General features: G+C 41.3%; 1 protein-coding gene across 1 annotated transcript; it reads left to right on the forward strand.

Moving 5' to 3' along the window:
* Positions 1-68: 68 nt before the first annotated feature.
* tgm8 (transglutaminase 8) lies at positions 69-12,319 on the forward strand. Its single transcript, XM_084543209.1, has 15 exons — positions 69-310; positions 2,770-2,940; positions 5,435-5,689; positions 5,794-5,912; positions 6,165-6,293; positions 7,043-7,220; positions 7,661-7,796; positions 8,009-8,118; positions 8,333-8,448; positions 8,562-8,688; positions 8,980-9,200; positions 9,467-9,641; positions 9,746-9,909; positions 10,337-10,470; positions 11,215-12,319. Exons 1-15 carry the CDS (start codon positions 172-174, stop codon positions 11,360-11,362), a joined length of 2,322 nt encoding a protein of 773 aa, XP_084399335.1. The 5' UTR covers positions 69-171; the 3' UTR covers positions 11,363-12,319.
* Positions 12,320-15,385: the final 3,066 nt, after the last annotated feature.

Below are 15,385 nucleotides of genomic sequence, written 5' to 3' on the forward strand. Positions count from 1 at the left end.
AACCTCTGCCCACAGAAATCTGGATCTGATTTCTACATGACACATGTGTGAACATGTTGGCTGTTCACATAATCACACGGTTTCTGAGAAAAGTGAGTTTGTGTCATGGCATTTAATCCAATGACAACATTCCATGAAATGGTTAATACACATTTGTAAGATTATTGTGAAATGCAGATGGGCGTGACAGGTGCTTTAAAATCCATCAGCTTTGAGTCACTTGTCAGTGAGTTGCTGAGAGCGTTGCCGAGCGTTTACTGTCTACACGTAAGACGAAAAGTTCTGATGATGGCTGGGGAGAAACTATCTTGTAAGTACACCATCTTTTACAGATTTAACTTCATAATCTTGTTCCATGGTGGTGTGACTGAGTCTGACACTTGTGTACTTGCATTCATTCATGATTGCCTTAATGTGCTGTTCGGTTACAAAATTTGTTCTGGCAAAAGCATCTTGAGGATTGGAAATGATGATGGGAACAGTGCAAACAAGTTAAAGCTTTTGTTCGGTGTGTTAATATTTCTAAAATATATCACATGTTCTTGGGTCACATGGCCTCAGTCACCTTTCCAGTCTTCTAGGAAAGCTGTTGAACAGCTTTAGCAGAATATAAATAGATTAAATTCTATGGCTCAAACGGCTGCAGAGCAAAGCACAAGATTAAAATGATAGAAACATGTAAGTGCGGCAGACAAAAAACTGCTCAAGACTTTTCACGATGAGCTAAAATGGAAGTGTATTTGAGAGGTTTGTGAAGGTTCCCAGTGATCCAGGTCACGGTATATCCAAAAAAGATGAGCTAGAGTGAGGACAGAATGGGGACCTAGGCAGCATCACCCAGGTGAACACGTTTCATCAGAGCAGCTTCTTCAGTTCTAAAAGTCTGATGGGAGTGGGGGTTTGAATAGGAGCATCTGTGGGTGGTGGATTAGAAACTGGCACGACTGGGGCCTGTTTACAACCAGATCCTGTTTTCTTCCTCCAATGAACGGTACTCTATTGACCAATTATCAGCCAGAGACTCCAAGGTGTGAGTTGGGTGGGAGGAACGTCCTGGGGACAGAAGACTCAGTCCACCTCCATGTTCCGAGAAGGGTTTTAGAGCTTCCTTTACTCCTGTTTCAAACCATCCGTCTTCTCCAGCTAAAATGTCGACGTTTTGTCCTCAACGGAGCATCCTTCAGGGAGATGACTGGCAAAACGTCTCCAAGGAAGTCCAGTCCAAGTCCACTTGTTTCAGCTTTTTGTTTTTGTATTTGTTTTGGGAGAGGGGGTGTTGCTGTTCATCTGGTTCATGAGTCGGAGTGTCTGTCACATAGTGTTTGTTAAATTTAATGCCAGAATTTGGTGAAGCCAGAACAACACGCAATGACGGCACAGTGCTACCTGCAACCATCAGTACGCGGCCGACAATACGGAGGAGACAAAGACACGTCCTGTAAATATGTAGAGCGTCTCTTGGCCTGACAGAGTTCAGCTAAGTCAGAATCAAATCAGAAGAAGTGACTTCCAAAGGCCTTCATCTGCGGTGCTGTCGGCTGTAACAAAAGGTCGCAGAGATGGTTCTCAACCCGACTTTGTTGGCATAACGTTCGCTGAAACAGCGTGTAAGGTCACGAGAATCTAAATGATTAGAGCTAAAGCTGGTCAAATTCAGGTTGTGTCAGCTGTCAGTTACGACAACTGAGCAACTATAGAAAACTCTTAATCCACAGCTCATGAAACCAAAACGACACAAAAGCTTTTTTTTTCCCCTTAAATTGTTAAAGTCCGACTCCAGGTGATTTCCGGTGCGACTTTAACAAACTTCAAAGCTGTAAAAAGAGGTTATCTTTTTGGTTGACTGCCACATTTACGCTGTCGAGGACTGACAGTTGTGCAGGTTGTTGCCCCGAGGCGAAATATGGCATCATGTGTTTTTTTTTCTCTCATCCTGAACGGTTGCAACATAGCTGTGTCACGCACATATTTCCTCAGCGTGTAACAACATTAGTTTTTACTCCACTTGGTATGTTTACATACGTAATCCCCGCCTCGCCCTACCCATATTTTCTGCCTCTAAATTGCTTGACAGCAGTTCCGGTGAAACTACAATTCTCTACAAATCAATCCGAAACCAGGACTTTTGTAAATGAGTCTGAGCACGCTCTGGCATTAAAACATGTTGTTTGTGTAACCAGCAAATTTTAATGTGTGCAACAGGGTTAAACAGGTCTCAGTTTGGCTGAAAAGTGAAACCTGTCCAACTGTTGTAGTGCAATATTTTTCCAACCGCAGTAAGTTATAAACACATAGAGGACATGACTTGAGAGCAATGTGAAGACTGTGTAAATGGATTTAAAAGTCAAAGTTTATTCTTGTCCTTGACAAATCTTAATGTTCCCTTACTAGACTTTTCCGGTGATTTCAAGAATACGTCATGCACCAGAGTTTGGTGTTATTGACCAGTTGTCCGGGAGACAATCTCCATGACAAATGGGTAACAACTGCGCGTATAGTAATTATGTTATAAGCACCACGTGTACATCATTCTTACAACCACAAAGGAAATACAGGAGGACCCAAATGAGCGCGTTGGTGATTTCATATCGTTTTTACATAAAACCAATGATCATGTGAATTTACATATCTTTTATAATTTTCATGAACAAAGAACTTTCTAGAGATAACTTCCTGCGAGCTTTGCTTTTTGTGATGAGGTGTGATAATAAACATCACAGCCATCAAATAAAACTCAGATTTTTCTTAATGTTTTTCCTCTTCTCTTAGTTTTTGACAGCGTGGACCTCCACTGTGAGACCAACAACACCAAACACCGCACTAGTGAGCTATCGGTGGATCAGCTGATTGTGAGGCGAGGACAGCCCTTCACCCTGACCTTTAAACTGAGGCAGCCTTTCAACCCTGATGTCCACCATCTCACCTTCACTGCAAAGACTGGTCAGTTTCTCTTTCAGTCTTCTGTTAGTGATCTATGAAGCCAAAACACTGTAACTCAATTAAGTTTTTCAGCATCTGGTGTGACCCCCCTTTGTGAAGAATCACAACTAAATGTTTCCGGTAAATGATGATCCGTCATCTGTAGCAGCTTGGAGGGATTTTGATTCAGATTCAGATTCAGAAAACTTTATTTGTCAGAACAATCAGAACAGAACCATTACAATTCTGAGATGTTCGTGGGTTTCTGCACATGAACTGGTTCTTCCACAACATTCCTATTGAATTAAAGTCAGGACTTTGACTTGGCCATTCCAAAACATTAATTCTGTTCTTCTTTAACCTTTCTTTTGTAGAACTACACTATATTGCCAAAAGTATTTGCTCATTTGCCTTTACATGCATATGAACTTAAGTGACATCCCATTCTTAATCCATGGGGTTTAATATGACGTCAGCCCACCCTTTGTAGCTATAACAGCTTCAACTCTTCCACAAGGTTTAGGAGTGTGTTTTGACCATTCTTCCAGAAGCACATTTGTGAGGTCAGACACTGATGTTGGACGAGAAGGCCTGGTTCTCAGTCTTCGCTCCAATTCATCCCAAAGGTGTTCTATCAGGTTGAGGTCAGGTTTCTGTGCAGGCCAGTCAAGTTCTTCCACACCAAACTTCCTCACCAATGTCTTAATGGACCTTTCTTTGTGCACTGGTGCGCAGTCATGTTGGAATAGGCCAAAATCTCTTGGTATGCTGAAGCATTCCTTTCACTAGAGGCCAAGCCCAGCTCCTGACACACAACTCCACACCATAATCCCTCCTCCACCAAACTTCACACTTGGCACAGTGCAGTCAGACAAGGCAACCGCTCCTGGCAACCGCCAAACCCAGATCATCCATCAGAGTGCCAGATGGAGAAGCATGATTTGTCACTCCAGAGAACACGTCTCTGGTCTGTAGAGATTGACTCTGCAGAAAGTTAGTGACCTCTGCGCACTGTTCAAGGAGTTTTATTGTCATTACACACATGGTGGAACGAAATTAGTTACCCTGGTCCCAGTGCAAGCCAAAGCAGAAACAGTAAAGGTGAAAGTATAAAAATAGAGTAAAATTAACTAAGTAATAGGCAAGTAAGTAATATAAATACTACTACTGTGCGCCTCAGCATCCGCTGACCCCACTCTGTCATTTTATGTAGCCTGCCACTTCATGGCTAAGTTGTTGTTGTTCTCAGTTACTGCCACTGTTATAATACCACTGACAGTTGACTGTGGAATATTTATTTGCGAGGAAATTTCACAACTGGACTTGTTACACAGGTGACATCCTATCACAGTACCACGCTGGAATTCACTGAGCTCCTGAGAGCGACCCATTCTTTCACAAATGTTTGTAAAAGCAGTCTGCATGGCTAGGTGCTTGATTTTATACACCTGTGGACATGGAAATGATTGGAACACATGAATTAAATTATTTGGGTGAGTGAATACTTTTGGCAATATACTGTACTTGTGTGGTGCAGTGTTGTTTCATCTCCAGACACGACGGCTCTCATTTAAATCAAACCACTACTTTGGTCTCATCTGTCCACAAAACATTCTCCCAGTAGTCTTCTGGCTTGTCCACATGACATTTGGCAAACTGCTGATGGACTTAAATGTTCTCTTTGTCTTTGTCCTTGCCATGGACAGCGTGGTTGTTCAATGTTCTCCTGATGGTGGATTCATGAACATTAGCATTAGTCAAAGTGAGAGTTAGTTAGTTAGTTAGTTCCTTAGAAGTTACTCTGGGATCCTTTGAGACCTCTCAGACTGTTATGCGTCTTGCTTTTGGATTGATTTTTGTTGGTAGACCACTGTGGCAGGTAAATAATAGACTCAACACACGATTATATTGTTACAACATCAAGCTGCTGTTTATTCCCGAACTGCGGGCATCTCTGACCGCGCGCCAACCTATATCCCATAGATGCATTGCGAGAGGTACTTCCTGGTTGGCTATCTGCACTTACCTTGTGTGCTACTGATTTTTCTAGGGTCCCAGCCCTTTAACAGTCCTTATACAATAACACAGAACACACTTCGTAACAGTAATAGTCGTCTTTATCTCCTTCATCTGTTCATAATCTGTATGACAGTGGATTCCAAACTCTTTAGAGATGGTTCATACCTTTTCCAGCCTGATGAGATTTCCTGAGGCCTTCAGAAAGCTCATACACAAGTATAATATTTCAGTTTCATTAGTTTGAATAGGTTATCTTTGTCTACTTTCACGACTGATGTTTTGAGTAATTTTATGCAGAAGTTTAGAAAAGTGTATATGATTGACAAACTGACAGTCTGAATATGGTGTGATATGAATTTCATCATGGTCGCTGCCTCAAGGACAAAGCTCTCTGGACACGTACGGTCCAGTAAATAAAAACCGAATATGTGGATGAATATATAAATCACCACCTGACTAACTCATATAAATCATAATTATATCCTCATCTCTACAGGAGAACACGCATCTGAGAATGTGGGGACAATGTCACGCTTTGGCCTCCCAGACTTTGTGAGGCGTTCATCGTCAGCAAAGGCAGTGTGGAAGGCAGAGCTTCAGCGGAGCTCGTCCACGGAGACGGGATCAGTGAGTCTGATATTCACTGCACCGGCTGACGCTCCCATAGGAAACTACGTCTTGTCTGTGAAACACAAGGACGAGGAAATGCTGCTGGAAAATCTGGTGATCCTCTTCAACCCCTGGTGTCCCGGTAGGTTTATCATCAGTCTGCCCAACTTTTTACATGCCATCAGCAGTTCTATATTTAGATATATTCATGTAGATCTATTTGCATTTATTAATCTTTCTCTGTAGATGACTGGGTGTTTCTGCCTGACGAGGCGGAGAGGCAGGAGTATGTGATGAATGACCAGGGAATAATCTACAAAGGAAGTGGAAACTACATCGTTAATATGAACTGGGACTTCGGACAGGTATATTTAAACCCCAATGAATTCACAGCACTGTAATATTTTACTTTGAAAGTAGTCTGTATTTTTATTCTTTGAAGTTTTCAGCTTCAGTTTGTGCAATTTCAAAAAATTCAGGAATTCTAAATCCAGGTGACCCAAATGTTCAGTTGAATTTGACCAGATCAGAAGTAGCACTTGCTGCAACTTCTGAGTTTGAATACCACCACACAGAGAAAGGTACAGTTTAATATCAGCTTTCCTCTTCTTGTCTAGTTTGAGAGTGAGATGGTGAAGATTTGCCTGACGATACTGGACCGCAACCACAAACACCTGAAGGACCCAGCTGACGACGTCTCTGCTCGCTGTAATCCCATCTACGTCGGCCGCGTGGTCAGCGCCATGGTAAGACAGTCCCCAGTTTTTGGGTTTTTTTTGTCGCGCCACCATGAGGTTGATGTTTTGGGGTGAAACATCTCAGCAGCTGTTATTGTCATTAAATCTGGTGCATTCTCTCTCTACTTAATTGGATTAACTGGTTGATTTTCAGACTTTCCATCTAGCGCCACCAACAGTTTAATATTTTACCACCAAATACTGGCAAAACCACATCTGGGCCTCATTACATTGATTGGAAACGAATGGACTCTAACTTGGCCTTGAAATGAACTTGTAATCATAGAGGTGCATTTACTTTTGCACCTCACAGATATGTAATAATCGGCTAATAAATAAATACTCAAGTATATTATTTCTGTTTATAATAATATAATAATAATGTGTCCAACAGCATCTGTGGTGTTTGGGTTTAGTACTGAATGTTAAAATACTAAAACACCAACTAATAAGGTGCATAAGCATGTTAGCATGGAGAAGTTAGCCTTTAGCTCAGTGCCAATATGTGCCAAACAGAATGGCTTCATAAAAAGTGAAAAAGTCACCGATAAAGGTTATTCCCCTTTATCATGAACTATTAGATCCAAACCTAAATGTTAATAAATAAGGTAAAATTAAATAGCCCAGTAAACGGCTCTATTCTTTCACTATAAAAAGAAAGAGCTTTCTGTTTCAATCTTAGCACTGATTTGGAGTCATTCCTTAGTGGGAGTCATTATCTAAATTCCCTTTTCCTTCTTTCTTTTTTTTTTTCCCAGATAAATTGTCAAGATGACCATGGCGTCGTGGAGGGTCGCTGGGGAGATTCATACAGGGGCGGGGTCCCTCCCTCTCACTGGAGCGGCAGTTATGAAATCCTGAAGCGCTGGCTCGACTCCGGCTGCCGTCAAGTCAAATATGGACAGTGCTGGGTGTTCGCTGGCGTCATGTGCTCAGGTAACGCCAGACTTTGCGGCTCTTCGTCTTACATCTGGAACAATGTCTGAAACAGGAATAATTGGTTTAACTGGTGATAAAATGGCAACTTTAGTAAGGATAAAAAGCTAAATATTAGCTTTAGAAGAAGTATTTTAGCTGTCTAAATTTATTCCCTCTAAATGTCATATTAGAATATTTTGAATTTAACCTGGCTCACGTGGAGGATTTCTGGGTATTGTAGTTTAAATCTGTTGGTTGCATTCAACTTCAACACTTCTCACGTTGGGTAAATTTCACATACTGTTGAAGTCCACTGAACAAAGATTCACAGACCAGGATGCTGTGTCTGCAACTAATTTTTGTTTTCCTATATGTGACGTAAAGTATAAATCGATAGCTGATCTGAGTGGTTGATGAGAAGCAGCAGCACACTAATGAGAACCCGTGTTTGCTTGCAGTGATGCGTCTGCTGGGAATCCCTTGCCGTGTGGTCACCAACTACCAGTCAGCTCACGACAACAACAAGAACCTGATCATCGACGTGTACCACGCTGACTTTGGAGTCAGAGAGATGGACAGCCCGGACAGCATTTGGTGAGACACAAACCATTCAGCTGCTGCGTTTACATGGACACAAGTGTTCCATTAATAATGACGATAAAAACGCCTCAGTCAGAACGGAGAGGCCTTATCAGAAGGAATTTAGTTTGCATGCGTACTGTGTATATGCTTAGATTAGAGTATTCAGAAAGTGTTTCAGCCACCTATCAGTTCCTTCAGAGTCTGACCGTTGTGTTGCGTTTAAGGAACTACCACGTTTGGGTGGAGGGCTGGATGAAGCGTCCAGACCTGGCGCAAGATGGCAAATATGACGGCTGGCAAGTTTTGGATCCGACACCTCAGGAGAAGAGTGAAGGTACAAAAGACCCCATAAACCTTTTCCTCACCTCCCTGATAATCTGCTTCTTGTCCTAACTGTTCACGCAGACCTTTGTCTGCACAGATTTACTTATAATAAACACAACAGTAACAGTTTATTTCACTTCTGATGTCTTTTAAGAGATTAATGTAGAAATGATCATATTATTGGTGTGGGTTTTTTATTAATTGTTTTGCATCTCCTCCTGCAGGTATCTACTGCTGCGGCCCAGCTCCGGTCACCGCCATCCTCAACGGAGAAACCCATCTCAAATACGATGTCCCGTTTGTCTTCGCTGAGGTCAACGCTGACTGCATTGACTGGATGGTGAGTGACTGGAGCTTGAGCCTGTAACTGAATCAACACCAAGGTTACTACAGTATGAGAATGAAACAAAATATATATAAATTGTTGTCTTTTGGTTGTGTGTGTCTTCTCAGGTCAAAGCTGACAAGTCAAAGGTGAAAATTTTCTCTGACACCAAGAGAGTCGGACAGAACATCTCTACCAAGTCTGTCGGCTCCAACAAGAGGCTGAACATCACTAACAGCTACAAGTACCCAGAAGGTGAGACATACAAACAATAGGTGTCATTTAATTTGACTTAACTTGTTGTCACTATGTAGTCCCTTCACTTTTTGTGCTAAGCCATCACCGCTTCACACGGCCTGACATTCAGTCCTGATTCAGACTGTCTGCAGTTTATTTGAAGCTACATGATGTAGTTCAGAACAATCCTAATCTACAAGCACTCTGTATAGGGTTATTAACAGAGCAGAGATAATGGTTTATTCTTATTTTTGTGACTTGCCTCAGTATGGTTGACTAAGCAGCTTGTTTAAACAACCATCATTACAGGAACAGAGAAGGAGAGGGCTGTGTTTAAATATGCTCTGACGAGAGTCAACACCAGTGATGTGGAGGAAGTCATTGGAGATGTGACTGGAAGCTTGAATGGGGGAGACGAGAATGGAGGAGACGAGAATGGAGGACTGGACGTGAACGAGGAAACGAACAACACGACAGGAAATGCAGTCATCGTCCCTCCACTGCCACCAGTGTCCATGCGGATTGAGGAGGTACGTCACAGGGGCTACAGTCCATAATGTTTTCCTGTATTTTCAGAGCTCTTTCATCTATTATTTTTACTTTGAGGATATTTAAATTGCTGTCTCTGAGTCATTTTTGGGACATATCCCTTGCAAAAACAATGTTTTTGATTAGCTACACCGCTACAAAACTGTCTTTCCCAAGCTTTGGTTTCTAGTATACAGTCTATTATTGATATTACTTAATCATACTAGAAATAATTGAATGATCCATTTCTTGTTTCGTTGCTCTGCAGGTATCCAAGCTGATAAACACAAAGGATGTGGAGCTGAAGCTGCTGCTGCGCAGCGAGAGCCGCACTGCTAGGCCGCTGTCCGTCAACATCAGCGTCCAGGCCATGAGGTACAACGGCTCACCAGCCGCAACCATCCAGGCCAAGGTGACAGAGGAGACGCTGCAGCCTGGGAAAGGTGACCCTTCATCTGGACAGAAACATCACTGTTGCTCAAATGTAGACATAAAACCAAAATTATCTGCATGTAGCCTTCACCTCTAAATACTTCTGTCTCCGCAGAGCTGAGAATCCCCATCCTGGTGCCATTCTTGGCCTACCACAAACACATGGTGGAATGTGATAGCATGAAGATTTCAGTCATGGTCACAGACAAACAGAAGCCGAATAACACATACCTGGCTGTGAAGAACGTTGTGCTGCTGAATCCCCCGATATCCATCAATGTCAGTGCATGTTTTTCTCTGTCCTTTTGTCACCTAGGTTTCTTAAAAGAATACCTGTAGAATACTAGTAGCCTCAAAGTCACATATATCAATAATTTACAAGCATGCCAGTGAAGCTGTAGTAAAACCATGCTAAAGTCTGCATGCTTACTCACAATAGAGGTGGTAGCATGGCTATAAAATCCCCAACACTCCAGTATTAGTTTAGTGTGTTAGCATGCTAATGTTTGCAGATTAGCTGAGCTGAACTGTTGGGAAAGTCATGTACTGTCTTATGTTACTGTCTTACTTCATTGTTAAAATCAGGGAGCAAATATTGCATTTGAAGCATTGCTGACAAAAAGATGGATCTATTTTGAAGTGTTTGGTCCTTGTTTTTCTGCAGAACAGTTTTCAGTTAAAGTGTGTGTGTGTGTGTGTGTTCCAGGTTTCCAACTGGATCAGACTATACTACGAGACAATTGTGGAGGTGGTTTTCATGAACCCGGTCAATGAGACCCTGAAGAACTGCTCCCTGACTCTCTCCGGAAGTGGCCTCTTCCAAGAGGAGCTCACATGCAGGTGAGTGTATGCTTCTAATGTAACCAGACGGGAATGTGGAATAAATGAAAGGTGTTAGGCTGGTTATAATTACTTTTACAAATGATTCATCAGAGCAGGTAATCTGTTAAATTTTAATTTATTTAAAAATGTCAACAACAGTCACAAGTTACTAGAGTGCAGAAAAATTATTTGTTACAATTTTGTATATATTCTTTATGTTGTTTATGATGTAATTAATAAAACAGTTAAATACTGTATATTTATTGGGCGTTCATCAGTGTTACTGATTTTGATTAGTGCTGGGTATCCAGAAATGTTTCCACAATCGATAATACAAAATCCAATTTTTCAGAATGTATTGAGAAACATGAACACCTCTTTTAACTGAGCTTATCCACCCTGCGGAGTTCTGTGCTGGTCCCACGCCATGTATTTTATCACTGTGCCGAGGTTGGCACGTTCAATGAAGAGACCACCTAGCACTACAACTATCATTAAAATTGGGGTATTGGGGACAAAATTAGGTTGTTTTGTATTTATTATCAATAGTATTTTAGAGTTTACAGTTACTTTGAGAATGGATTTAAAATCTTGATGACTCATCCTGCATTTGAGGGCGTGTACTAATTTTGCGTGCAGTGAAACGTTTTCTGCAAAACTGATGCAGGCAACGTAAAAATAATGTTTTGTGCACAAACCAAACTTTAACCAAACTGTGACTGTAAATGGTAAACTGTAACCAAACTATGTGTTACCCTGCAGTCTTCCGGATATGAAGCCAAACACCAGGATGCGTATCCAGCTGCCCTTTATTCCATACAAGAGCGGAGAGAAGACTCTCCTGGTCGACTTCGACTGCTCCTCCTTCAGAGACATCAAGGCCAGCTGCACTGTCAATGTCAGAATATAAATTATTCTGACAAAACAATACATTTGATGCATAACGTAATTTTTTTCCCACAAATGTATACACTATACATATGAAGAAATCTTTATTGTCTTCAGAGATCAGTCTTTTCTCAGTGTAAGCTATCCTATTCTCTTTGAGTACATTCTTAACTTTGACTACTATTACGTATGTACTTTTAATTTACTTTTGGGGGGAAATTTCCATTTTTTCTTTTGACTTTATTCAGTGATTTCCAAAATAACGAGCATAAACTTGGTAGAAAGAGAAACTTGGAAGAAAGACGGTTTTGGCTAAACATCCAAGTACTATGAGCTTAAATCAGAACTAAACAAGTTTTCTTTCTGCATTGTCATCATATTTATTGCTGCTGCCACTTTTATGAAGTTTTTCCATGTATGTTGGCAAATATTTGTTTGACTTTAAAAAAAAAAAAACATTTGTGCCTTTAAAATACCCATGAATCAAATGCAATGTTTAAGTGTGTTTGAATGTGTTGCACTATATGTTGGTACCTACAAAATATATAATATATTTCTGTTCCAACCGTGACAAAAAAAGTTGTTCTGTATTTATTTTCACAAGTAGTTTAGAGTTTACCATTAACTGGAAAATGATTTTAAAATGTTGACATTCTCCTGCACTGGACTAATTTTGGGTCCAGTGAAAAGCTTGCATTTCTCCGTCACCAGCTACGTTGCACAGGCAAAGCTGATGCAGAACGGTGGGCGGTGTCTACTCAGGCCATTTGAACTGACCAATTACTGAAGACTGGGTTATTCAGAAGATGGATGGGCACCTTAGCTCCTTGTTTTAACATGAAAAATCTGTAAATTTAAAAAAAAAAAAAAAAAACTAATTGCACTAGCTGTTTCCTGAGAACTTTAAAATCACAGTTTGGCCAGTGTAAGGGCTCACAAGGAAATGCAACAACACGGGAACAAGGCTAGCCCTGTTCCTCTGAGTTTAGCTACTTGTTCAAAACAAATAAAGGCCAGAAACTGAGACCAGAACTTCTCAAGCTGATTCTAATTCAGGTCTGTAAAATTAAACATACTTCACTAAATTAAATACTGGTCACAAAGAACACACCAACTATCCATTTGACTGTCACCATTGTCAAGCACCAGTGATTTCCAAATGTATGCAGAATGTACCGGACAAACGATGCAGTGCTAGTGTTAAAAGTCAATCTCGCAAAACGTACACAGATTCTTCCCAGGGTCTCATGTCAAAATTATAACACAGAAGAATGCACTTGAACCTGGTGTGCAGACAGAACAAAAAGCAGAACGCACATCTGATTTTACTCTGTGTCATATTCTCGACATTTGCATATTTATGGGCGGAGGTGGAGGAATGACTGACAGGCAAGTATGCAGCCTCCTACAAAGAATTTCATACCGGGAGTTCTGCGTAGTGCTCCTAAGTGGAGTGACGCAAGTGCAAAAATGTAGCTTGCGATTTGGTGTTGAAGTGCCTCCTTGTGGCTGTAAGGCGAGCTGAATCAGTTCAGGCATATTTACACCATTTATGGAAATTTCCTGAATCTACTAGTAAGGCACAATTAAATTCATCAGCAGGTGAGTGTATAGTGAAAATAAACACATTCTAATATTAGGGTCCTGCACTAAATCCTCCTTCAGGGCTGTTGTAATGTTCAGTTGATGTTGAAACAGTGTCAGAAAAGTCAAAGGTAATTCAACTGGATGATCATTTAGGAGGATGTAGTTTTTGATGCTGTTAAACTGGATTCAATTAAACACTAAAGTATTTCTGTTATTTAACCTAGCCCAGTGACTACAACGGGCTTTTCAAAACAACAGGATCAAAGATTTGAATTGTACTGTATATAGTAGTAGTAGTAGTACTTACCACTACATACAATTCAACCGTACTACAAGTCTGAGCCTCCAAAATTAAATGCTGAATACCATAACCTCGATGAAGTCAGGCTTAGTACGGGACTGTTAAATTATAATGCATTTATTTGCATTATTGCATTATTATTATTCATGTCTTTATAAATAAAGCTGTAAACGAACTACTGTAGTAATTTTAAAAGATCAATCTGTTTCCAACTTAAGTCTAAGGGCCGGGGCAACTATAAGATGGCCCCCAAAACGGGAATAGTTTTACAGGTGGATGTGTTATAGGTCCCAGACTATAGAACCCATAGGCAGCTAAGATTTCTGTAGAAACAGGAGAAAGAATGAGACAGGTGACAAGTGCCTTTTTTCAGTGCAGCTTCACTCAGCAGACTGAGAAAATAACAATAGTCCATGGGAGAAGCAAATCACCACACTGTCTCCTGCTGGCAAATCTTGTAGTATTCCCAAGAGACAATAATTTGTCATTATGGCTAATTTTTTTGGGACATTTCTCTTACAGAAATACTATTTGCACAATAGAATAAACCAATATTACATAAAATGTGACCATACATTTTGTGTGCGCATACATTTAAGGCCCCTGACATTTTTCCCTCCTCATCTTTTCTGACTGTTTTGTACTAGTTTAGCATTTGGTTGAGGTCAGTGTCACTACTGGACCCTACCAGTGGTGGGCCGTGCATTTTCCTAGGCCTTCAATGACCTCCAGCCTTACTCAAAACACTTAATACGATCCCCCTCAGAGCCTGTCAACCAAGGGTAGAGCTCTTTGTCGCTGTCCTGAAAGTTTTCCCGGGCTGGGTCAGGCTAGCTAGCTCCAGGATTGGGTGGTCGTTCCTCACAATATCGCTGTGAAAATGTCTTTCTAAGAAGATCTCCAACCAAATCAATAGCATTTCCTCCTTCGTGACTTCAAAAAGAAAAGACGATTTGCTTGTGCAGCTCACAACAGATGAACATGAACCGTTAGCTTGGGTTAAATGGAACGGCTCTCTGACCCTCCAGTCAGAGGACGTAAAGACTCTGACGCTACCATAGGCCACAGAGAAGGCCTAAGAATGCAAACTTGAAATGTGATTGACTAAAGGAAACGTATCAGTACAATGTATTTCAAGCTTCAACCGCCTGCAGTTTTAATTGTGAAGGCCCAGGCAGATTTCGGTGACTCTGGCAACACATGATGGCTGACATATGATTGGATAAAAGCTCTAATGCAAAGTTACACTGCTAGAAGCCATAAAATGAAAAGAATCGGCTACTGGGAATAATTTATTAAGGTTAATAGGGAAAAATTAAAATGTAAGTCAGTGATTTTGAGTTTAGGCCAGCAGAGAAGGCTTTGCTGGCCCTGACCACCCACCACTGGACCCCACAGAGGTTGAACAGACAGTCCAACTCCTCCTGGATGGCACATCAATACGTGCTGTTTTCTGGTTTTCTGTGTCTCCCAACACAGTTTTAAGAGCATGGAGGAGATTCCAGGAGACAGGGAGTTACTCTAAGAGAGCTGGACAGGGCCCTAGAAGGTCCTCTACCCATCAGCAGGACCAGTATCTCCTCCTTTGTGCAAAGAGAAACACGATGAGCACTACCAGAGCCCTACAAAATGAGCTCCAGCAGGCCACTGGTGTGAATGTCTCTGACCAGACACTCAGCAATATGAGGCTGGCCTGAGGACTTTACGTCCTCTAGTAGGCCTTGTGCTCATTACCAGGCTCCTTGGAGCTTGACTGGCATTTGCCATAGAACACCAGAATTGGCAAGTCCGCCACTGGCACCCTGTGCTTTTCACCAGTTCAGATAACAGCAAAGTCCAGAAGAAGAAGAAAAATAACTGCTTCAGACACTTCTTTTCTTGGGTGATGAGGAGCTTCAGCTGCATGATGGAGTGAGGAATGCCGTGAAGGGCTCCATCGATCCTAGGGTGGTTGGAATGGCCCACATGGTGAAGTTTGAGAGTTCAAGAACAACAGGGGTCTTTTAGTATGTTCAATCCATGACATGAAGAATTAAATTACAATCTCTTTAACATGTTTGGCTTTAACAGCATAAACTAAATCCTAATCCTTTTGTAAGACTCCCTTATCTCTAACTCTTAAGGGTTGACAACAGCATACAGACATGACTTAACTGG

This window comes from Chelon labrosus (genome assembly GCF_963514085.1).
Source record: "Chelon labrosus genome assembly, chromosome: 4".
Classification (NCBI taxonomy): domain Eukaryota; kingdom Metazoa; phylum Chordata; class Actinopteri; order Mugiliformes; family Mugilidae; genus Chelon; species Chelon labrosus.